This window comes from Equus caballus, chromosome 8 (assembly GCF_041296265.1).
Source record: "Equus caballus isolate H_3958 breed thoroughbred chromosome 8, TB-T2T, whole genome shotgun sequence".
Lineage (NCBI taxonomy): Eukaryota > Metazoa > Chordata > Mammalia > Perissodactyla > Equidae > Equus > Equus caballus.
Window position 1 is genome coordinate 39,611,020 of NC_091691.1, and position 24,763 is coordinate 39,635,782.

At 41.1% G+C, this 24,763-nt stretch overlaps 1 protein-coding gene across 1 annotated transcript in view; it reads right to left on the reverse strand.

Annotated features, from left to right (window-relative positions):
- L3MBTL4 (L3MBTL histone methyl-lysine binding protein 4) overlaps positions 1-24,763 on the reverse strand; it is a 306,581-nt gene that overhangs the window by 188,117 nt on the left and 93,701 nt on the right. The window contains 1 exon segment of the mRNA XM_070221201.1: positions 13,911-14,036. Coding sequence (XP_070077302.1) covers positions 13,911-14,036 — 126 coding nt within the window.

The window sequence follows — 24,763 nt, forward strand, 5'->3', positions numbered from 1 at the left end:
ACGCTCCTCATGCTCCGGACAGAATATTAGTTTGCTGCTTAGCAGAGCACAGGTCTTAGTTGTTTGTTTTTAGTGTTTGTGAGTTACCAGCAAAGACTTCTTAGATGAACGTGGGTGGGTGGGATGAGAGAAAGAGGCAGCGCGTCAGGCTCGTGTGTGCGTGGACCACTGTTCAGGAAATACTGGAAACAGTGGTACGTGCTATTCTATTCTTCCTAAGATCGCGCCATCTATTTCACAGTCTAGTTTAAATAGCACAGAGGCCCAGCCGAATACCATTTGACAGAAAACTCCACGCCTCTTTCATGTGCATGGGAGCTGTACGTGTCCCAGGCTTAACTTCAGGACACGACCATGGTTTTTCACGAAATACAAATTTTACTACAAGGAATTTAGGTCAGCCTTCATTATCCCTACACAGCTCTCTACAAGACCTGTTGTCTCCTAGAAGGAAAAGTCAATTCTGTACCCCAGCCAAAGGTAAGTACAAAGGAAGCAGAAACAGGCCATCAGCTGGGTAATGCACTCCAGCACACAGGGCTAAAAAGCAATGTCTCCTAGTTCCTAACTCACAGAAATGTCAACATTTTACTCTGTTCTGTTTGTTCATTTTCAATCCCTGAGAGACACAGGCAAAGCAGGTTAAAACCTGAGATGAGAACCACGGACTGTGAAACTCCAGTGAGGGCTTCAAACAGCATAGACGCACTGTGAGCTCTCTGGGTGTGATCTCAGCCCTCGCGGAAAGCCTTGGAGGCGGGCCAGCTGCCTCCTGGGCTGGTCAGTGAGTTCAGTGGCCTGGGCGTGGTCACAGCAGCCTTCACACTGAGGTGGCTGTTCCACCTCATTGTCATGAGACTTCCCTCGAGAGGTCGGAAAGACCAGAAGGCTCCCTTGCAGCTTGGCGTTACCGACTGACTTGTCAGACTGTTGCTGGTCCACGAACGTGGAGGGTCAACTCGTAGACACTCGTGAGTAATGTCCGCTAGGAGGGTTACATCAATATTCTTAAGGTAACTTTTTGCAAACCTTTTTATTGAAGTAGATCTTACACACAGAATGCACAACTTATTAGTCATTTTCACAAACTGAACACACTCCTGTCACAAGCACCAGATCAAGAAATGAAACATTACCCCAGAAGCCCCTCCATTTACCCTCTGCCAGTCACTCCCCTCGAGGGTAACTACAGTCCTCAATTTTTATATAGTAGTAAATTTTGCCTGTTTTTGTACCTTATATTAATGAAATCATTCAGTATTTACTATTTGTGTTTGACTCAAACGTTTAAGTCAACGTTACAGTTGTGAGCTTCATCTATGTTGTTGTGTGTGGTCCGAGTCCGTGCCTCCTCCTTGTTGTATAGCATCCATTGTGTGAGTATGCCTCAATTTATCCATCCACTGTTGGGGGGCAGTCTACCAAATGGGGTTTGGGCTGTCATAAATGGTGCTGCTGTGAACATTCTGGTACATGTCTTTTAGTGAACTTACGTACACATTTCTATTGGGTATTTAACTAGGAATGGAATTCCTATATCTTTTGAAATTAGTTTTGGTATTTACTACGTAGTTGATGCTTACAAGATTCTATAGATGGGCTCTGAGATCCAACTCCACTTCTTACACGCAGAATTATTTGTTCTCCATTCACACTGGAGCTTTCTGCAGCACGTATTATTATAACTGAGGTTAATGCCATCGTGTCTATTTCAAGGATCAGCGTGATCATTTGTAGATGTATGGCACTACATTATTTAGTTCGGATTATTGGTCTAGCATTTCTAATGCAATCCTAAATCCTCCTCAACTGTACCCACTGTTATCAATGAAGGATTGTGGAAAATTCAGTTCTAACAGTGATCATAGGTGACACGGCTCTTCCATCCAGCTGCACTTAGACAGCCAGACGAATGTAAATCTGACATATGCAGGAACTGCAGTATCGTAGCAGAAATTGGAGTGCTAAGCTGTATTTATTAAATCACCAAAATGAGAACAACTGAGACAAAGGGATAATTAAAGTCATCATATTTAGCTTAATATTTTCATAACTAATGTTTTATCTCAGACTTCTGGCTTGTAAGTTTCTCACTGATGTTTCATGTTTTATAAGTACTTTCTCAGCTCTACATACCAAAGTGGAAGGAGACATCCAGGTAGTTTACATTCTTCTTTATTACCTATAACAAATTATGAGTAACAACTATAGTTGTCTTTAAGAGTCTCGTGTGTGTGTGTCTATTTTGGAGCTGGGAATCAAAAGTTTAGAGTTTGAAAGGAATCCCAGAGATCATTTTGTACTACATTGTTTCAAGTGAGAAAACTTCTTAACAGTCTGCTTGCAGTTGATTATCCAGATGTCGTAGGTTTGTGTGTAGTTTACTATCAATTTCCCTTTGTGATCTTAAACTTCCTAATCTACAAGTGAGAAACATAATTTCAATTACCACTTCAGTTCCACATGTGCATCTGGGAGCAGCAGAAGAGTACCAGACGAGTAGTCAGCAGACATTTAGTTTAAAATGCACTTACCAACTGTGCCATGATGAGAAGACACAATTTGGCAAGACTTACTTTTTTTCATTCACAAAATAGAGATAATAAAACTTACATAATAGGGCTGCTCTGTGTATTAAATAAGAGAATACATGTGAAACATTCTGTGTGTGGTTAAATGATATGCAAATATAACGTATTACTATGACTGTCATTATTATCTTGTACAATAGAGTCTTTCCAAAGGGAAAACGTCAACATTCTAATTTTGTGTCAAACTTAGTCCACCCTATTGTCTGCATTGCAAGTAACTTTCAAAAATCAGTTGTACTAGCAACATTATCCTCATTCACAAAAGGCAGACTGGCCCCAGCTACGTTTTCTCCTTGGATTTTAGCCATCATATTTTAATAAAGATATTTATCTAAAATTAAGAAAACAGAGTCTCCAAAATAATGATGTGTTTAAGCTTAATTTATCTATAGGAAAGAAACTATAGAGAGTGACAAACCTCTTAGCTTAGCAATGTTACCTCTTGGGGAAAAAATAATCCATTTTAATTCACATTACAGTGTTTCCCACGCATTCAGATTAGCTGGGACAAATTCTTCAACAATTTGAGTAACTCCAGGAAATCACAGCAAGTTAATTATGGAATTATGTATATTTTTTTCCTGTGCCTAGCAGATAATGGAAGGATTGTTAATTTTGATTCAGAGTATCTTTAGGAAAGGATTATTCCAGCCCAGTTCTTTTAGCTAGCAAAAGTTTTGCAGTTATGGGCCTTTCCTTTGGAATATAGGTCCTTGACAAGATATTTACATTTAATAAACAGTGAAATTCACATACGGGTAAGTTACTTGCAACTGGAATAAGTTCTATCCAGGCAGTATGCTATAGATCTTAAGAGAATTATATTGTTATGTACATTTTAGAGTACACAATACGTAGATATTGTAACTAAAAAGGAAATGAGAAATCACCTGGGCCAGTCATCTGGTTTTGCAGATGAAAAACCTGAGGCCCAGAGATGATGTGAACTTACCCTTTGGCCAATCACCTGAAATTATAAGGAATATTCTTGAACTATTTCTAGCTAAGGGCTTAGGCCACATGACACTGTTTTTGTTTTGAAAGAATCAGTACAGAAATGACGCTTTCCACTGCAGGGATGTTTGTGTGTCAGGATCAACTAAGAGCTTCGCATCTGAAACGTCTCCCATAGCCCCTGCTGAAAGCAGACGCCTGCAGAAGTCAATGGTTGTGGGATGGTAGGACACTGTTAACAGGCCAGGAGAGCTTGTAAGGAGGTGCAACGCAATCACACATGGAGAGACCTCACAGAGGCACAGAAGACCAGACCAGCCCCTGAGAACATACATTGCAGCATTTCCCCAGGCCTGAGGGAAGGAGGAACTGAAAATGAAAGGGAAAAGAGGAGAGACATGAGGGACACATGCAGAGGATCCAAGGTCATCCAGCAGAAGTTTTGGAGAGAGGAGACTGTTAGAGTACACACAAAACTTGAAAAGATGTGGAGAAAAGAGGATCTGATATGAAGGAGGACTTTGGCCTGAAAACTGAGAGAGAACATAGCATTACAGGTAAACCAAATGACAAGAAAACCACATCCAGACGCATGTAGGGGAATTGTAAAATTTCATATATATGTGTCAAGATATAAAGGTATTCTATAGGAAATCTTGGTAAAAGGAGGGCAGGCTACCTCAAAGGACCATCATGCAGGCTGGCATTAGATTTTGCCAACACTACAATAAAAACTGGAAGATGATATGAACCAAGATGGACAGAACTCTGACAAAGAAAAGATCTGGGCTCAAAACTTCTACCTCCTCTCAAATTGCTCGTGGGTGTGACGCATTCTCTGATATGTAAAGATTTTAAACATAATATGCAGACACCATAGACAAATTAAAACAAATCTTGAAAAAGACTGTGCTCGAACAAGTAAAAAAGGATGTTTAGTAAAGAAATCAGGAAATTGTGGCTGGAAAGGACTAAGGTTACCACTGGAACTAGTAAAATATATAGAAATAAACATACATCGTTGTTTTAAATGTGATTGCAAAATTCTTTGCCCTTTTATTTCTTTCCAAGAGTTGTTCTCTACTGCTTAAAAACTGGAAACAAAGAAAGAAAAGAGTAAGGTACATAATCTCAAATTCAATTAATACAAGTAGGTAAATTGGATTAGGGAAAAAAGAAGCATTTCGCATCTCAAGTTTCACAAAAGAAAGCTAAAGATTACAGTTCTAATGGCTTTGATAGGTAAATGTCGGTTTACAAATGCATCTGAAAAACTTTACAGTAACCATTAGAATAATTAAAAGCCTTCCTTCTAAGCTAGAAGTTACCAACAAACAAAATGTTCTAGAAAAGCAAGGAATGAAAGCCTCTCCTGCTCCACCATCAGCAAAAAAATAAAAATAAAAAAGAAACAAGCAAAACATTTAAGGCAAAAAGCAAGTTGGCTTATGTACAGTTTATATAATAATTATAACAATAACTGCGAATACGTCAAACTTTGTTACCAAGAGGAAAAGATGGTATGGGGGACTGGTTGGCCACCCCAAGGTACGTCTCTTTGGCATGAGGAATATTTTGGGCCAGTTACTTTTAAAAAATTGAAGACATGAGAGAAACTCTGAGAAGTAGAAGTTACCCTTTCTTAAGGGATATTTACATTTGTAAAGGCAATCTCCCTCTGTAAAGGTGTCTCCCTCTCTGTGCCAGGAGGAAGGGGGGCTGACATTATCTCTAGAAACTCTTATCAATGCAGAAGGCAAGGACTTAAATCTGAATAATAACCTTACTCTTATTTACTGTGCTTTTCTGGTAATCTGCCATAACTGACTTCCCCCACCCCCAACATCCTCCTTTGTCTTTAGCTGAGGGTGATATTTAAGATAAGAGCTTCCACCATTTTGACGAGTTGCTCAGTTTGCCTGAGCCTCTCCCATGTATACATGTTATAAAGCCTTGTTTGATTTTGTCCTGTTACTTGATCTCATGTGAATTTAATTTGTTGTCCAGTCAGAAGAACCAGGAGCAGGTAGAGGAAATGTCTTCATCCCCTACAATGGGATTTTATTTTTAACACTTTATATGCTTTTCACAAAAAGCATACCTAAATAAAATAACAGATTGTTGACTTCACAGAAATCCACTAGCCATCTCCTGCTTTTCACTTCTGTTAGATTGCACTTTATTTCCTACGTGTACATTGTCACCTATATTTATCAGCATGTCTTGTGTGTGATCAATTTCTTCTCGGATACTTGCATAAAACTTTCAACTTCATCTTCTTCAGCATCCATAGCTGGAGCACAGACTTGGATGATGGTCATGTTCATAGGTTTTCCCAGAAGTCTGACTGATTTATCAGCCAGACCTCACATCAGAGCCCCTCACCACCTGTGCAACCTCCTGCCCCCGCACTGGAGCCACTCTGTTCTTCCGAGTCTGTCATTTCCAGAGCAGGGCCCTTTGTAGTTGTCTGACTGAAGTGTCCCGTTCCAGTCCACTGTAGTTTGCTAAGCCAAGGACGGCAATATGCAAGTGTCCAGTTTCCTGCTCCACAGCCTCCTTTGCCTTGACGGTGCTCCTGGCGTTCCGTGCTCCAGTGCTGTGTGCCTTACTGCTTTGAACCTTCCTTGCACCCTTGTTCCCTGCAGCCCCTGGACGTCCTTTGGCTTTAGTCTGGCCGCGTCATTAGCAACTGGGCTATTTGTATTTGTTCTTTGCTCTTCCCCAGTAACCATTTGAGTGCCTTTGGGTCTCATCTTCAAGAACTATCAAATGCTTCATTTTTTACTGTCTTGCCATAGGGTTTTCCAGGTTAAAAAAAAAGTCTAAAAGAAAGAGAAAAAGAAAAAAATAAAGCAGAATCAAATGTCATGGAAAAATTTGGACTAGTGGTCAGAAAGGAAGCAGGAGACCATGTACAGGGTTTCCGCAAAGTCAGTAATCTGTCCATCACAAATCCATGCTTGAAGCAGCCAGACGGACAACCGTATACACGGACGTCACCAGACGGCCAATACAGAAATCAACTATATTATGTAATTAGAAGTAGGAGATGGAGAAGCTGCATTCTCTCTGCCAAAACGAGGCCAGAAGCAGATTTCAGTTCTGACCACGAGCTGCTACTATCACATATCAGAACAAAGCAGAAGAAGGGCACAAAAAGACTCTTAGGGCCAAATATAGAGTGCAAACAATAGTCCTGAAGAATTTACAGTCCACGTAAAAACAGATTTGCATTGTTAAACTTAGTTGACCCAGAATCAGAAGAACTATGGACTGAAACCAGAAATATTAAGGAAGAATGAGAAAAAACAATGCCTGAAGTAAAAAGAAAAGACAAATCAAAATGGAATACAGAAGAAAAACTAAAAATTGTTATGGACAGGAGAGAAGCGAAAGTAAAAGGTAACAAAAGTAGGGTTCAAATCTACACTGAGATATCGCCTCACGCCTGTCAGAATGGCTGTGATTAACAAGACAAGAAACAGCAAGTGTTGGAGAGGATGTGGAGAATAAGGGAACCCTCGTACAGTGCTGGTGGGAGTGCAAACTGGCACAGCCATTATGGAAACAATATGGAGATGTCTCAAAAAATTAAAAATAGAAATACCATATGACCCAGCTATCCCACTACTGGGTATTTATCCAAAGAACATGAAATCAATAATTTAAAAAGATACATGCACCCCTATGTTCATCTCAGCATTACTTACAATAGCCAAGACGTGGAAGCAACCCAAGAGCCCACCAATGGATGAATGGATAAAGAAGGTGTGTAACTCTATATACATAAGTATATAGAGTTAAAGCCTCTATATACTTTATAAAATACTACTCAGCCATAGAAAAGGAAATGTTTTCTTGAAGAGGAAAGGTCTGTAAGATCAGGAGCCCAGAGGAGTTCCACGGGCCTCAATTAAAAGGATGATCGTTTAAAACAAACCATTACATGTAAAGTCAGAGCGATGGAACAAGAAATCCAAGTGCTGTACTTGTCGCTCTTTGGATAAGGGGAGCCCCAGTTCTCAGAACACTGCGGGCACCGCCCAAGATAGCTCAACAATACTGCTCCTTTTGTTTTCACTGTTAGTGTTGTTTTGTTTCAAAAAATCAACTCTTGAATACTCTCACTCATTTACTATTTTTTTTTTTAAAGATTTTATTTTTTCCTTTTTCTCCCCAAAGCCCCCCGGTACATAGTTGTGTATTCTTCATTGTGGGTTCTTCTAGTTGTGGCATGTGGGACGCTGCCTCAGCGTGGTCTGATGAGCAGTGCCATGTCCGCGCCCAGGATTCGAACTAACGAAACACTGGGCCGCCTGCAGTGGAGCGTGCAAACTTAACCACTCGGCCACGGGGCCAGCCCCACTCATTTACTATTTTTATGTGTTTCTACTCATTCAACTTTTAGTTTGATCTTTCTTTCCTTTTTTACTCATTTTTAAAATGTTTATAACTTTTCTGGTTGAATACTTATTTTCATTCTTTCTTATTATGTCGGGTATAAATTTACCTCTGAACATACACACAGTGCCATCCCAAACGCTGATATCTTTAGTGTTCTCATTACCCTAAATGTAGATTTTCTGAGATTTAGGTTTGGGTTCCCCTTTGATCCTATGATTGCTTAAGTTATATTCATGAATGTTTTTGCATGTATTGTAGGTGATTGGGTTTTTTTCTCAACAATTTCTTGTTTTACTGTATTTGATCAGAAAATGGGTCTGAACTGTTTTGGTTTTCAGAATTCATTAAGTTGTTTGTGGCCTAATAGTCAAGTTCTGAAAAGTTCTTTTAAGTAGGTTTATTCTGTTTTCTGCTTGATATGTATCTTTCAGTCAATCTTCTTCCTTTTCTAAATCATGTTACTCACATTCTGCGTGTCTGTATTTCTGTTTGGCCTACTTAAGCTATCATAGTCTTGTGGGGGCCTGGAATTGGCCACCCCAAGATATGTCTCTTTGGCATGATGATTATTTAGGGCTGGTTACTTTGCAGACAGGAAAGTAACTGAAAAGTAGAATTTACTTAGCCTTTGTTAGGAGACGTTTACATTGTAAAGGAGATCTCCATCTGTAAAGCTGCCTCCCTCTCTGTACCAGGAAGAACGGGGATGACCTTATCTCTAGAAACTCCTATCAATACAGAATGCAAGGACTTAAATCTGCATAATAATCTTATTCCTGTTTCTGGTAACCTCCTGTAACTGACTCCTCCCACCCCCAACATCCTCCTTTGTCATTAGCTGAAGATGATATTTAAGGTGGGGGCTTCAGCCATTTTTGGCAAGTTGCTCAGCTTGCCTGACCTCTCCCATGTATACATGTTATAACGCTTTGTTTAATTTTCTCCTGCTATTCTGTCTCACGTGAATTTAATTTGTTCTCTGGCCAGACAAACCCAGAGAGGGTAGAGGAAATGTCTTCCTCCCCTACAGTCTGAAATGGATGAGTTAAAGTCTCCTCATATTATTCTGTTTCTCTTTCTATTTCCTGTGGCTATGCTTTCAGTAACATGATTCTACATCATATAATGAATAAAGACTTATGCCTGTTTTAATCTTATCGTGTAATTTAACTTTTCCTATTGCAAAGAACTCCCACTTACAGATGAGGAAACTGAGGCTAAGAAGAGTGCAGTAATTTGCCCCATATTTCATAGTAAGTGCTTGGGATGGATGTCCAACTCAGGCCAGTCTGAAGCCTTGAACCTTAACAGAGAAATTCACACACACACACACACACACACAGACATAGGGGAATAGATGTGAAAAGAAGAAAACACCTGAAATAATTTCCCTCATTTTTCTTGAGCTGGCAAAGTGATTCCAGATAAATCATGAATAGAGGCTGAGTTGTGCTAGAATTTTCCATGAAGAGCACTCAAAACGTCTTAGATTTTCTGGCACCCTCACTGCTGGGCAGCAGACGCTCCTTTTCTGCTGGTGTTCTTCATGGTGTGTCACCAGCTCTGCTGTCCTGCCGCCCACACAGAGGCACCAGGTAAGGACTTACAGGGCAACACCCCCGTCTCTCTGTGTGAAGAGCGCAATTGCTAGTTCCTAAGTAAACTACCTTTGTTTGTTTCACAGCACAGGGGTAGATCAAGTCTTCCAGAGTCTGTGTTCTACTCATTTGGAAAAACTGTGTCTAACCCTGCACACCGGCTTGAAAGTAAGTTTACATCTTGTAGTCTCAATACCGTCATCTTTAAATATTTCTATGTTAACAAATACCTCTACTTCGTTTCATTCACTATGTAAATTCATTCAAATAAAATGTAAATTGTGTGATAATTGTGGGCCAGAAGTCTTATTTTCATACAGATAAGAACTGAGGCAATTTCCTTGAAATAATGGTTTATGCAGATTTGACACGGACTCCAAACAGCTTTGACCAACACTGTTAACCACTTGACTACTTAAATGAAAACTAAAATAAACCTGTTGGAAATCCATCTAAAAAGGACACCGAGGGGTCTACCTGGTCTCTTAAAGTGATATGTTATTTTCAAGTGTCTCTAGCGATATCCTGATGTCACCATTCTCCTTGTCAGCTATCCAGAACAAGATGCTAACAATGTAAAGAGACTGTGTGCTGCCTTTCAAAACACCAAACCTTCAATATCAGAACCAGAAATTGTGACATGAATTTGTAAAAACAACATTCATTACTTGTAGCACCTTCCCTGCCTGGAACAGCGGCTGAACCAGCACAGCTCCAGGCTTCCTAGGCTTCCCCAGGGCTTTAGGAGCAGAAGTCAACTGAGCTGTTGTCTCAGGCCTTAATGAAACTGAAGAGAGGTTCTGGTTTTATTTGTTTCCTTCTTTTTTTTCTTAAATGTATGAATATTTGCCTAAGAATCTTTAGGACTAGAGACTGTAAAAAGCATCTTGTCGAATGATGACTCTTTGGTAAAGGTGCACATCTATGACAAGAGAAAAAATACTTCCATTCTGGAATATGCAAGTTTTATTAATTTAAATTCTTCAGGAAACTCAAGCCAGAGATGATTATAACAGCACACCTAGGAATCTGGGAGAGTGTAGCACCATTTTTAAATTCTCGTCTCTAACCAGCTCTTTGACACATAAGAAGAAAAATGTATAATGATAACCTTGGTGTGTTATGGTAAATTTCTAGCAGGTGTAAGGGTGTGTATGTGCATGTATGTGTGTGTGTATGTAGTATTTTCAATAGATACCACCAAAGATACATACTGAACAGCAATATTTTTCATCTTTAGAGCTATGTAAAATTTAGACTACAATAATAGAAATAACATGAAGACAAACCACAAAGATTATCAATGCTATCAAAACAATATTTGCCCAGTTAACTACAAGAGGATTTAAATAAATTCTTTAGTTAGACATGTAGTTACATAAGTAAATTGATTAACTTGGCAAATGACATTCAGAATGTGATGACCAAATTAAAAACAGAATTGGTAGTTTAAAAAGAAATCAATATATTAAGTGAAAATGTAAATTGTCAGTCAGTGAGTTACCTGAACTTGACAAAAACAGACGTGTCACTGAAAACGATTAAAGTGCACGAGAGAAATGTCCACCGCCTACTGGAGCTAATCCTGTGCCGCCCACAACCTGCACCCTCCAATCACCCTCCTGACACTCAGCAACAACTCCGCTAAGAAGTCTGTCCTCATCCTTTCAACATAAAACTGTGTTAAGTAAAATCAAAGCTTTCTATCAGAATTTCTCTTCACAGCTGTTAGAATTTGTTTACCTGATTGCTTAAATGCCGTATAAAGTTTTTATAAAAAGCACTTTCAAGAACCATTCATTTCTCTAATTTTTGTCTTTTCCATTCTTGAGAGAAGCTAACTATAGGTACTCATTGCTCTTATTTTTCTTTCTGAGACAACTGGAATCATCAAGCTTTTGAAGACTTTTCTCTCATTTGCATGAGCCCTGCTCTATCACAGAAACATCTAAGAGAGGAGAAGAGTCAGGACCCCGTCTCCCAGGAGGCCCCCTGAGCAGCCCTGTGAACGGGGAGGTCTGGAGACATAATGTCTTGTGCCCTCTAGCTCCCTAAAAACGTCTCATTCCTCTCCCTACCACACGTGTTCAGGATTTCGTTTTCTTCCCTAAGCTTCAGAGACTGCCTTTCTTTAACCTTCTCTCTGTTTTACATTCTTCTAGTCGCTTCAGAAGTTCTGAGGGCAACTTTCACAGGCTGCTGGTGGAGAAAAGCACGTCAGATATTCTCAATGGTATGTATAATCAGATTGTACAAATAAGAACAACAGTCAGACTTATTTACATCCTACTGGCTGAGGAAAGTTCAGAGGAGCTGCTGGAACAAAGTGGAGTGCACCCACTGTGACTTCGTTCACAAGGTTTTCGGAGTCCAAGGAGGGAAGGTGAATGAGCCTCACACAAGAACAGGGCGGTGGCAAGTCTGCTGTGAGGAAGTGGGAGGAGGGGCTTTGAGTGAGCTGCTTGGCAATCGTGAGGAGCTGTCCAGAGTGATATTTGTTATTTCAGCACCAGGGCCACAGAATGGTAAACTCCAGAGAGCACTGAGGAACAGATCAACCGCAATGTCATGATCCGGCTAACTTTGAGGATAATAACTCAAGTTTTGAAGAAGGCACTAAGATGGCCACTTGTTTCATCTGGAAATACTGCAACTCGAAAATCTACCATGAGCAAGTAGAACATAGTAAACTCTCTCAGGGCTCTCTTACAGAACTTTCTGTGTTATCCAATATGGCAGCCATTAGCCACGTGTGGCTATTGAGCATTTGAAATGTGGCTAAGTGTGACTGAGTAACTGAAGTTTTAATTTTATTAAATTTAATTTAAATAGACACACAAAACTAGGGACTACCGTATTGGACTCTCCAGCTCTAGATTTAAAAACAAACAGAAAACACACACAAGAAAAGTCTAAGGAAGGTTTTTCATAGCCATATACCCCTAGCGATGTCTGGAAATGAATGGCTCGATCAACTCCAAGAGGGTCCTACCTAATACAGACCACCCTCCCAATGATGTGATCGCTCCTCTCTCTGTCCCTCCCTCCATATGTCTTTTATTCACTTTCTCTTTCCCTCATACAACACTACAATGTGTCCACAAGGTCCAGCTCTACTCTCATAAGTCATGAGTCCTACACTTTGCCCAAGTAATGTCTTTATTTCTTTTTTATGGATACTATACTATATTCTTTTCTTCTAAGTGTTAATATTCGTGTATACTATTTGGGAGTGTTTACCATTATTTCTTACAGTAACATTTGCTTTGATTCATTTAGAGCTGTTTTTAGCACTGGTTTGCAGGACTGTAACCACATTATAAAGAAGGACTTTCATTTGTATCTCTCTTTTTTTTTTTAAAGATTTTATTTTTTCCTTTTTCTCCCCGAAGACCCCCAGCACATAGTTGCATATTCTTCACTGTGGGTCCTTCTAGTTGTGGCATGTGGGACGCTGCCTCAGCGTGGTCTGATGAGCAGTGCCATGTCCGCGCCCAGGATTCGAACCAATGAAACACTGGGCCGCCTGCAGCGGAGCGCGCGAACTTAACCCCTCATTTGTATCTCTTTTATTCAAACAAATGTTTTCTTGCTTCATATAATATATGACATTCTTTTCTCTTTATACTACCTATGTAGATATTTGTTTTATATATTTGTGTATTTGGACAAATTTTATGTCAATTCAGTTCAGGTTTTATTTATATATTCTTTAACTAGATTACCAATATGAATAATTCATTTATACATTATTTTACCAATTGATGGGGACAGAAAAAGCAATAAGGACTTACACATTGATTCAGACTTATTTTTTGTTACAAGAACTATCCTCCTCACACTATTATCAAACATTTAAAACAGGCATATTCTGCAGCATAATTTCACACATTATTTTCTGTTCTATCACAGAATTCTGTCATCTCCAAATGTATAAGAAATAAAGAAAAAGAAATAGGGACAAGGTGAAAACAAGATGCGAAAAAAGGTAAGAGGTTCTAGAATTTCTCTGGAAGAAACCAAGACACAGCACTTGTCTGGAGAGAATTCGGGACTAGGGCGGGACTCAGTGGTGAGTGTACCCGAGGGAGTGTGCGCTTGCGAAGAAAATGTTAGAGCACAGAGCCTGTGGGAAGCGTCCTGGGTCTGGGCAAGGCCTCAGCAGTCCAGGAAGGCTGTAGGATGGCAGAGGCAGGCAGACAGCCACAAATCGCAAGGAAGGGCCTTAGGAAAACAGGGAGGGGAGTTTGATGGGGAGGTGTCTGGCTCCAAGAGAGTCATTTTTGATGCTTCGTATAGCTGCTAATCTGCATGATGTTTTAATTCATCCCTGAAATAATTTAAATAGAAAAAGTTTTACCTGTGATGTCCTGAATTCCATGGGCCATGGGTATGGCCTAGTCCTCGGCACCCTGCAGTGGGACAAACAGCTTGACCTAGAAGGATTTGCACATCATTTGCTCTTTCAGGAACTAAAAGAACATACCTTGAAAACACTCTCAGTAACGAAGAACTGTAAAGACTAAAATATGTAAATGATATTCATTGAGACGTCACAGATTAAAAACAAACATCACCAAAAAACGCATATGGGTTAGTTATGATGTTTCGTAAAATTATTTAGCAGAAAATATCAGTGTTGTAATAGATAATGCTAACAACAACTAATACCAGGGGAAGATCAAAATAAATAGGCATTGAAGAAATTTTTTTAAGAACCAGATAAAAGAACATTCACTTATTTCTTTCAGAGAAAAATCCTAGTTAAGGCAGTACAGCCATGAGCTGGGAACCTGTGTGGGTGAGGTCTGGTTTGTGATTCCCCACGAGCTCCCACTGGACCACAGCAAGGCTCTCCCAAACGCCGGACAGACAGACACCAAGCTAGCAAATGGGGCCCGCCAAAGACAGCAAACATGGCCCGACCACACTCCTCCAGTAGCTGTCAAGCTGTCTCCAGAAAGAAGTGCCTGGCCCACACTCTATCCTGCTCTACCCACTGCAGGCCAGAGACAAATCTGTCAAGCCCAAGGGGCAATCTATCTCTAAGTAGGATCAGGATTGAAACCCCCTTACTCTGTACTGTGATTTTCCTCAGTCTGCTCTTTCCCTCCTTCCCCCCTCACATACACACGCACAGACATCAGCTCCCAGAATGCTCTATCCCACGCTGTCAGACTGTTCTGGGCCTTATTTCCCTGACAGTCTCACACTTTCCTTCTCCCTCCCCAGCTCTCAGACTTCCATTTCCTCTTCAAGCTCCCTATTTCTTGTCCCCTTCTCAACATTTTCTCCATCTCCCAGCGGTAACTTAATCTGGCAGTTGGCTGGAGACGTTGTGTCCTGTCACCTTCTTCAGGAGAAACGTTCATTTTCTCACACCCCAAGTGCCTCAGAAGTGGTAGAGAAGTGAGTGCCCTCTTTTCCTCCCTGTGGCTCTTCTAGACTCTATTTCTTTCATATTCTTTGAGGCTGACAACACAAGCTCTATCACACTGGCCCTCTCGTTGCTCTCACCCTTTGGTCTCTGTTACCCCAGCATCAGGGAAGACCCTGCCCCCGGCTCACTGAGTTCTCCTCTGTCCCAGCCCCAACAGTCACTGTAGGCAGCCTCAGTAGCCACACGGTCATACTGGTCATCCACACGATGCCCTCACAGATCATTAACCACCTCATCCCCACTGGCCTCTTCCCCAAACCCACCTGAGCCACATACACAAAGAAAACCCTCCGGATCTTGTCATCATTCAAAATAGCACTGCGTCCCAAATCACTGAGCAAACAGCCTCTCTGACTGCAAAGTCGCATTGCAGGCAGCCCGCTAGCTCAGGTATCCCAGTTGCCGATGATGTTTTCAACAGCATTGGAATTTCCAGATCGCTGACTTCCCTGCTTTCCCATCATCAGCTCCTCTCATCACAACTCCCTCCCCTCATCTTCGATCCCATCAACCAGTATTTGACCCTCCTCTGCAAGTAACTTAAACTCCCTTGCCTCTTTAACCTTTTGTCACATGGCTATGGAAAAAAAATAGTCAGCCATGGGTCAAGAGTACTATCCTGCCACTCTGTGTTTTGCATAAGTTCTCTTGGGAAAAAAATTACACAACAGTGCAGATAGGGTGTTAGCAAAACTCCTGTCTTCAGTGTCACCTGAGCCCCTCTCCACTGCCCAAACTCTCCCTGCACCTCCCCGCTTTGGCTCTTAGTAGCTGAGCCTGCCTGTTACTTCACTGAGGAAACAGGAGCCTGCTCCCTGTGCCGTCATTTCCCCTTCTTCCTGTCCATCACAAGGCAGGGAGCATTCTCCTCTCCCCAAAGCAAACCACCTTTTTATGTTTATGATTGGATCTCACCCACATTCCATTCTTCACAATCTCTAGGCTATCAGATATTCCACTTGCTCCTGGAATATTCAACCCTTTGCACCAACATTTAAACATACTCCTCAGATCGCACTTCTCAAGCTACATCTATGTACCTTCTGAGGTCACTAACGACCTGGATTCATCAAGCCCTACACGCACTGCTGAGCACACGCGCGCTCAACGTCCTGGCGCTGTTCATCACAGCTGGCTACCTCCTTCTCAAGTTGTGTTGGCTGCCGGCGTGGTGACATCACACACTTATGGTTTCCCTTCTGCAGAGAGGCATTCTCTTGATATCTCCTTTGCCAGCTTTTCCTCCTTTAGGCAGCCTTAAAATGTCAGAGAACCTCAAAGTTCGTTCCTGAGCCATTCATTTCCACAGTTTCGTTTACCAACCGTATGCTGTAGATGCTCATAGGGTACAGCCCAGACATTCTAAGTTCCAGATCAATACATACAACTCCATACATCTCCAGCGGGATCTCTTAAAGGCTTTTCAAATGCAACATGGTGCAAACTGAAGTAATTATCTTGTCCCCCTAACTTCCTTTTCCTCCAGAGCTGCTCATCACAATCAATGCCAGAAACCTGGAGGGAACCCTTAACATGTTTGCTCCCTCATTCCACTCCACCCCAACTTCCAATCAATTCTCAGTCTCCTAAATATTTCTTTAACCGGCCAATTTATCTTCATCTCTACTGTGACTGGCCCAATCCATGTTGCCATCATTTCCTCCTTGGAGAACTTCAGGAGCTGTTCTTAACTCATTCCAATCTATTCTCCACCTTGCAACCAGAGTGATATTTTCAAAACACAAAACATTTTGCATAGCATTAACCTCCACCACAAATTAAGTGATGATTGGTTTAATGTTTGTCTCTCTCATTAGACCATAAGCTACAAGCTTGAGTGTACTGCACCATTGTGTCACCAGCACCTCGTCTGACAACAGAGTTGGTGCTCAGGAAATGCTTACTGAATGAACAGAGGAGTATCCCACAGTTCTGCTCTCAAGATGCTCATAGTCAAGAAAAGAGGCTTACATAGAAATCAGAAATCTGCATTACAGTGTGATTATGCTGCATGAAAATACTGACTGAGGCTGGGTCCCAATGTGTGATGATATTAGAACAAATATTTATACCTCAAATAAATTTTCATTAAATTTATTGAACAGTAAGAAAGTATGTCTTAGACATTTATTATGCTCTCACAACTTTGCAAAACACCTTGAGGGATAAGTAGAGAGCAATAAGAGCTGTTCTATCCAAAGGCGGCTTTTAGCCACAGCTTTAAAAAAAGAAAACAACTTTTGGGGCCGGCCCCATGGCCTAATGGTTAAGTTTGCATGCTCCACTTCGGCAGCCCGGGTTTGGAGGTTGAGATCCCAGGCACGGACCTACACCACTTGTCAGCTATGCTGTGGCTATGACCACATATGAAATAGAGGAAGACCAGCACAGATGTTAGCTCAGGGCCAATCTTCCTCACCAAAAAAAGAAAAGTTTTAAAGAAATCTGAGGAATTGATGTTTAAAAATTGTAAACAAGTTCTTAATTAAGATGTATGTTTGTGTTAGTCAGTAAATAAAAGGATCTCTGAGAAAAGAAAGAAACACAGGGCATAAATAGACTTCTCCAAACTGCGCCTCAAAATCCAGCACCAAGGTGACAAACACGAAGGCCTGGAACGTGAAACCCACAAACCAACCAGCCAACCCACCAATATTCTCCAGCAGCTGGCCCGGTGCAGCTCTGTGTGGACAACATTCCAGGAAACTCTCAATGAACTCCACTTAGTATTTTTTTTCAGGACTATTTCAATGCACTTGATTAAATGAAGGTTTAAAGTGATATTTTACACGTTCTTCAATGCATATTTATTTGTGGAGCCCTGATGGGTGTCATAATCCCCTCCTTGTTATATGTGAAAGGAGAGGTATGACCTCAACTATGGGGAGAAGAGTTATTACACTAAGAGCAGTAGCAAGGAAAATAACAAAGAAGGGGTCAAAAAGAACATGCAATGAAAATGCAGAGAAGTTACTGCAGTAACTTCCTTGGCAAATTTTGTAAGATGAAGTTTAATGGGTTGACTCAATGGCGAATTAGACAGAGAGCCATCTGTTGGGTAAAAGAAATCTGTGAATTCTATAATAGTTCATATTATTGCCTTTAGGATAAAGGGAACTTGTGATAAAAATAGTGTTTTTTCCCAGAAAAAACCTGCACATTTTCACCCAGAATATCTTACTTGTAATGTGGATATTTAGAGAATTAGGTCTCAAGAAAAAATATTCTCAGCTTGAAATCACCTCTTCAGAGAGACTGTCCCTGACCTCATTACCCTTTCTTGCCTTCTTTTTATCACTTTACTTGAAATTATCTTCCTAGTTCATCTGCTTATCCCCTGTCAGATGAGTCACGTGAGTGAAGACTTTCACCTTATCTAACTTGTTTACCACTGTATCCCCCAGTAGATACTGAATAAGGATGATTTATGAATGAGGAAATCACCTTAAAGAAAATAACAATGAACACTGGTAAGCATTATTTTGATATATCCTGACCACAATGCTGTGAGACACTCATTATTTTATTCTCATTTCAGAACTTCGGTTGTCTAAAATCAATCTTCAGTCTCCCAAATACTGCGAGCCACTTGCTATATCTAGCAGCAGGAATAACTGCTAATTTATTCCACGTCTTCTATGAAAATCTTACTCAAGCAGGAGCAAAACTAATAGTAGAGTTCTTTTTGCAAGGACAGAAAAGAAATAGAAAGTATTCTTGGAAACTGGAAACTACCTGAGTAACGGACAATGCTTCAAACTACATGCACTAACGTGTCCTCGTGGATCCCCATTCACATGGAATTACACGGTTACCATACACAGCCAGGGCAGTCACTTTGGTTTGCACTCTATACCTACTTCCTCCTTTCTTGATAACCGAATCCTGACTGGGTTCAGAGCAGCAATGCGCCCCGCTGAGAATGCTGGCGTTCCCAGTCTCTCTCACATCCAGATGTGGCCACTCGACAATGTATCTCAGACAAGACCTAGGGAAAGTAACGCAGGCTGTCTATAGATGCTTTCCCTCCCGACTACAAGGGTACTGCTGGTGCTGCCGTACCCTCCTCCTTCTCTGATCTTCACAGAACACTCATAAGGTGACAAGCCCAAGACAAAAGCAAACCTGAGGAAGAGGGCAGAGAATAAAGGAAGACAGAGCCTGGACCCAGGATAGGCCAGGGTGGACCTACCATACCAGTGTCTGTCATGTAGGAAAAATAACCCTTGCTTTGATTAAGCCATTGAAAACAGATTTTTTTTGTGTTACCTGCAGCTGAAAAATCCCTAGGATAAAACAGCAATTTTATTTTATTTTTCCTTTTGTGAAATCAAGCATTGGTTCTAAAGCAAAAACTAGAGTTGAATGTGGGCATTAGACCTATTGCTATGTAAAGATAGCAAAATCAGGAAATAAAGAGATTGTACTCTTCTCTAGAAAACGAGACAGGAACTGTCCCTTATTTCAAAATGGCCCAAATTGGCCATCATGACTGATGTGGATGAAAAGGCTTATGATCCTACCCAGAATGAGGTAGAGGCTAAGATTATCTCCCTCCTTCTGAGTAGGAAGAAGTTTCCTCTCAGAAGTGTTATTTTATTTGGCATAAGGATGACCCAGAACAGAATGACGATGCTGACACTGATTGAAGAAAATTAAGATGATCTATTCATTTGAATACATGTGTGAACTCCAGATTGACACTGGCCAGCATCAGAAAATAAGGATCAAGCAGCAGCATTCTTATCCTCATTTCAGCACTGATTACCCGCTGCTGAAAAAAGTATTCAGTTCAACCTGATTCATTTAGCAAGTTTTTTTTACAGAGAAATGACATGAGCATTGGGTGGCAATATCCACTAGAGGATATAAAGAGAAGTGAAGCAGATTTAAATGTTGCTGATAACGGGCAAGTTAAGATTCTTTATTCCTTCTTATTTTTTAAATAAAAATAGCCACTGAGGGTTATTCATTCATTTAAAGAGATATTGAGTGCCTGTTGTGTGCCAGACAGTATTCTGGGGGCTAGAGATTTGGCAGCTAGTCAAGCAGGAAGCTCTGACCCCTTGAAGCTTACCTTCCAGTACCAAAGGCAGAATAATCAAATAAGCATGATAGGTTGCAAGACAGGGATGGTGCTGGGCAGATAGAGTGGCGTGAGGAAGAGAAAGTGACGACGGTGAGGATGCTTTCTAAGGCAGGGTAGTCAGGGAACAAGTCCTGACGTTTGAACAGGATCCTACGTGAAGTGAAGGCATGAGACGTCCTGGGACAGCAGCAGCAAGGCCAGTGTGGCTGGGGCTGCGTGGACGACGGAAAGAGCACAGAGATGAGAGCACATGGGCCACAGTGAAAGAGTCTTGTATTCTGGGTTTGATGGGAGACACTGGAAAGTATAGAGTAGGGAGCATTTCCTTCTCCCAGGAACCTGTAAAGGGCTTGAGGCAGGCTCTGCATGGTGGCATCAGAGGACAGATGGCGTCCACACCTGGTACGTGAAGCCATGAACTAGACGAGATCCCACAGGAGTTAGTGTTCATGGAGAAAAGAAGAGGCCTGAGGCCTGAGCTCTGGGAAACACAACATGTAGGGACTTAAAAAGAAGGTAGTGAGAAAGAAGGCCGAGAAGCGGCAGCCAGGGAAGTAAGAGGAAAGCCAGGAGGCATGTGTCTGTCAGCAAGCAGGCCCGTGAAAGCAGCGCGCCCAGAAGGCCTCAGCGCTGAGCACAGGGGTGCCGAGGCCCGAAGGCCTGCACACCGGCTGCCTGGGGCGGTGTGCAGGGCTGCGAGGAAGGGAACACGAATATTTTCAGTGAACAGATGCAAACCAGCCGGGCAGAAGTTCAAGGGAGAATGGAAGAGAAAAAAAAGGGGAAACCGTCGTTTTTAACAACTTTTTGAGGAGTGTTTATATAAAAGGTGGTATAAAAGTGGGTTTGTGGTCAAGAAAGTATTTTTGTTACTGTTTTTGTTTGAGTGATGATCGAATGTTTCAGGAGAGGGAACATCTGATCACGGAGAGAGAGCGTGTAACTGGAGAGAAGTTCCCTGAGCGGGTGTGAAGATGGGCCCAGCAGTGGGGGCTGACTGCCGGCAGGAGCAGGGCCCGCTCAGGGTCCCAGTGCCGGGAAGGCAAAGCCCCCCTGGACAGAGGAGGTGTGAGGGCTGGGCGGAGGACCAACTTCTCCACTGAGCGCTGTTATTTTCTCAGCAAAATAGGCAGTAAGATCATCAGCTAAGATTAAGAATGGAGCAAGGGAAGTAACTACTAAATCCAGGACTAAAAAACATATCAAGCAAACTGTTCAAGTATGCACATGTTCTCATTTGAAATAATTAAGCTTTCACTAACTTTATTTTGATTTGGAAACTTTTAGGTTAATATCCTGGTTTTCTCTCACCCCAGCCCCTAGGAAAGTGATATTATAGTTTGCTAAGAAGATTTAATGAAATAATTATCCTTGAATGTTGGAGAATGCAAGTAAGAGGCATGTCTTTCAAATTGAAATTATAAGTTAATCATACCTATTCTCCATCTCCTAATGAAATTAGGGACAATAAATACCCATTGTGCTATAATAATGAGTTTCTCAAATAGGAGAAGACAATGGTGTAACCAAACACCATGCTTGCTTGTACTAGGTTTCAGGCTGTCCAATTTCACGATCTATAAATAGAGTGGAACAATAATTTTATGAAGTGGAAATGCAATAAAAGAATTTTTAAAAAGGTTCCTATAAATGTGAATGTTATCCTCACTTGATGATCCAGAAAAATCTTTAAAGTATAGCAATGACAGTATTAGTAGAGGAAGGTATACCAACCATCTGCCCAGTGCAGGAGACTGTTTAGCAATGTGGTCGTGCCCTGAAGGATCAGGGACTGGAACCACGACAGCACTCCCTCTGCCACACAGAAACGGCCATCTGCTAAGAGGAGAGTGTGGCAGCAGTGGGCCGTTTCCTAAAAGTGCCTGCACACGTCTGACAGAGCTTCCGAGGAGTAAGGGCTAAAAGCAAAACAGGTTCTTTGGGGCTTTGCTCAGTATTTAAAAGTAGATACCTGAGCAGCTGGCAAACAGCTTCTTAGCAAATTATAATAAAATGCATTTATCACATGCTGAGCTTTAAATAAGAGACAGAATAGTATAGAGGGTAATTGGTTAATTACACAAGGATCCCAGAAAAAGTGGATCTTGTGTTGAAATCTGGGTACAGTATCAGTGAACCAGAGGTTTTCTGGAAAATGTGATGACTCGACATGACACACTTGGACAAAGCATCTTGCATCTGGTTAAGTATTGGCATGAGCTGTAAGGATGGTGGACAAGATAGTAAGGAAAGCGTGAAAGATGTTAACCGACACATGGCAATAAGGACATTAAAGGGGAAAGGGAGAGAAACAGATTTCGTTTGAGATATCCCACCTTCAAACTTGTCATGCTAGCATTTTAAAGTAAAGAATCTGTATCATCGATTTGTACCACAACTATTTAATTACACAAAACTAGGCTCTTTTTGTATTTCGACTAGCATAAATCTGCATGAAATTCCAACTGGTTTCGTAACCCAGTTTTTAATCTTTCAAAAAATCAGGGAAATGACACTCTTGATTGACAGAAGGGGAAAGCTGGGAGAGGTTCATATAGATCGTGCAGAAGCATGGAATTTTAAGAGTAGAAAAAAACCTTAGAGATTACTGGCACACAGAAAGATTGGATTAGGTGTCACTAAACTAAATTGAAGTAACCATATCTCTAACTGATAACCTTACTGTGAGGGACTGAAGGGTAATGTGGCGTCTACAGGTGTTTAATACGAATACCACTTCACTAGATCATCCTATTTCATTTTTTTCATTATTTTTAAGAAACAAAACAGATGCACTTGTCTTCTAAACCTTAACTTTTATACAAATTCTTTCTCAAAGATATTATAAAAAACTAAAACTACTTTCTTTTGCCCTGAACCTCCTTTAGCTTGCCTTTTATATGAAATCAACTTTCTTTTTTTTTAAAAAAATGACTAATTTGGCACTTGGTTTACGTAAATGGATTATTCCCACCCAATCTCAGTGAAAATGCTGTAAAACCACCCCTTCTCTCCTTCTCATTCATTCTCTCTCACTCTCTATCTCGCTTTCTCTCTCTCTCTCCTTGTGCCTCCCTCCCCCTACTTGGCCTCACACAACGTGACAATAAATAGAAGCCACAGGATTGTAACTTATGCCTTCCTTATTCCTAGGATCTTTCTTACTCATATGAGCAGAGGTAAGGAACAGACCTAAAATATTGGGTTTCACTTCGCAGTTGCTTATGAATTATTTTTGAGTTTCCCCAATCCTTGAACTGCTTTTTTCCCCTTTTACCAAAAGAGGAAATTAGTTAATAGGTTCCATTTTCACTGAAAGTGTCACGCATAATTTGCTGACTAAAAAAATCAAACTTAGTTGCTGATAGAAATATTATCTGTTTTCATAACCAGACATTTATAAATATAAAAATGATTTAGAAGAATTAAACACACTCTACAATGCAAGACTCCAAGGCGGGGTGACTATAACATCTTTCCAATACACTGCAAGTTGCATCTACAGCAGTACCTATGGCATCCATGCCCTCATCAGATCAGCTCTGACCAAACACAGCCACATTCAGGACCGCCATTCCCAAAAAGCTTTGGACCGTTCTTAACAGAAAATGTTTGGAGTCATTTGAGAAGCTCTTTTATCTATCTATCTACCTATCCATCTAACTTTTTTAAATATACATATATATAAAATATAATTGATAATTATATTTCTCCCCATGGCTCCTCCTCTAAACCCAACTCTACTATTAATGACATTCCCAATGGAATAACTTATCACTAGTCTTGGCAGAATAGCCATGTTTCTAATGGGAAGGGAATCCTCCACCCTGATGTCTATAATAGATGCTTGGATGAAACAGAAGGAGCAGCTCCCCTTCCCTCCAAGACCTGTATACTAGTTTATCCACTGGTGGCTTTGAGCTAGTCTGGATCACAGAACTGAGAGCAAAGGACAGGCCCTTACTGAGCGTGAGTGCCAGTGCTGCCCCCCAGGGAGCTCCACGCAACAAAATGCAATGAACCAGACCCCTACCTACTGCCTGAGCAAAAGAGCAAACAACAACGTTCACAGTCACTATAGATCTAAAGGCACTCCATTCGGAGAACGCTCCCGTCATAGGGTCTGACCTTCAAAGTCTAACCTGCCCGTGGCTGTTTGAGTGCCATTTCAGTCCAGTCTAGAGCAGCAAGACAGCGACACACTGTGCTCCACAAAGCCAAGGCCACGGGCACAGAGGGGTCCAGAGGGCCTGGGAGTCTACTAGAAGATGCAGAGACCCGGCCCGTAACTGGCACACAAAGCTGGAACGGACTCAAAGATGTTTAAATATATAAATTTCCAGGTCCTCAAAAATCAGAATTCCACAGGTTAGCTTGTGACTCTTATTTCTTGCATGTCCCCCAGCCAGGTTGGGAATCAGTGACCTAGTCCATCCACTTATTTTTGCAAATAAGGAAATAAACATTTAGAAAGCTAAAATAATTTGTGCTAGATCGTAAATCATATTATGGCAGTTAGGACAAGACTTCAAGGTTCCTAACTTGCAGATCTGTGCTCTTTTCACTCTGATACGCTGCCCAACAATTGTTATAATCAAACTTTTATACGTATATATACACAAACTTTCTTAATCAACTATTCCTAGCTTTAAAAGATAGCAAGGGTAGCCATGCGCATCGAGGT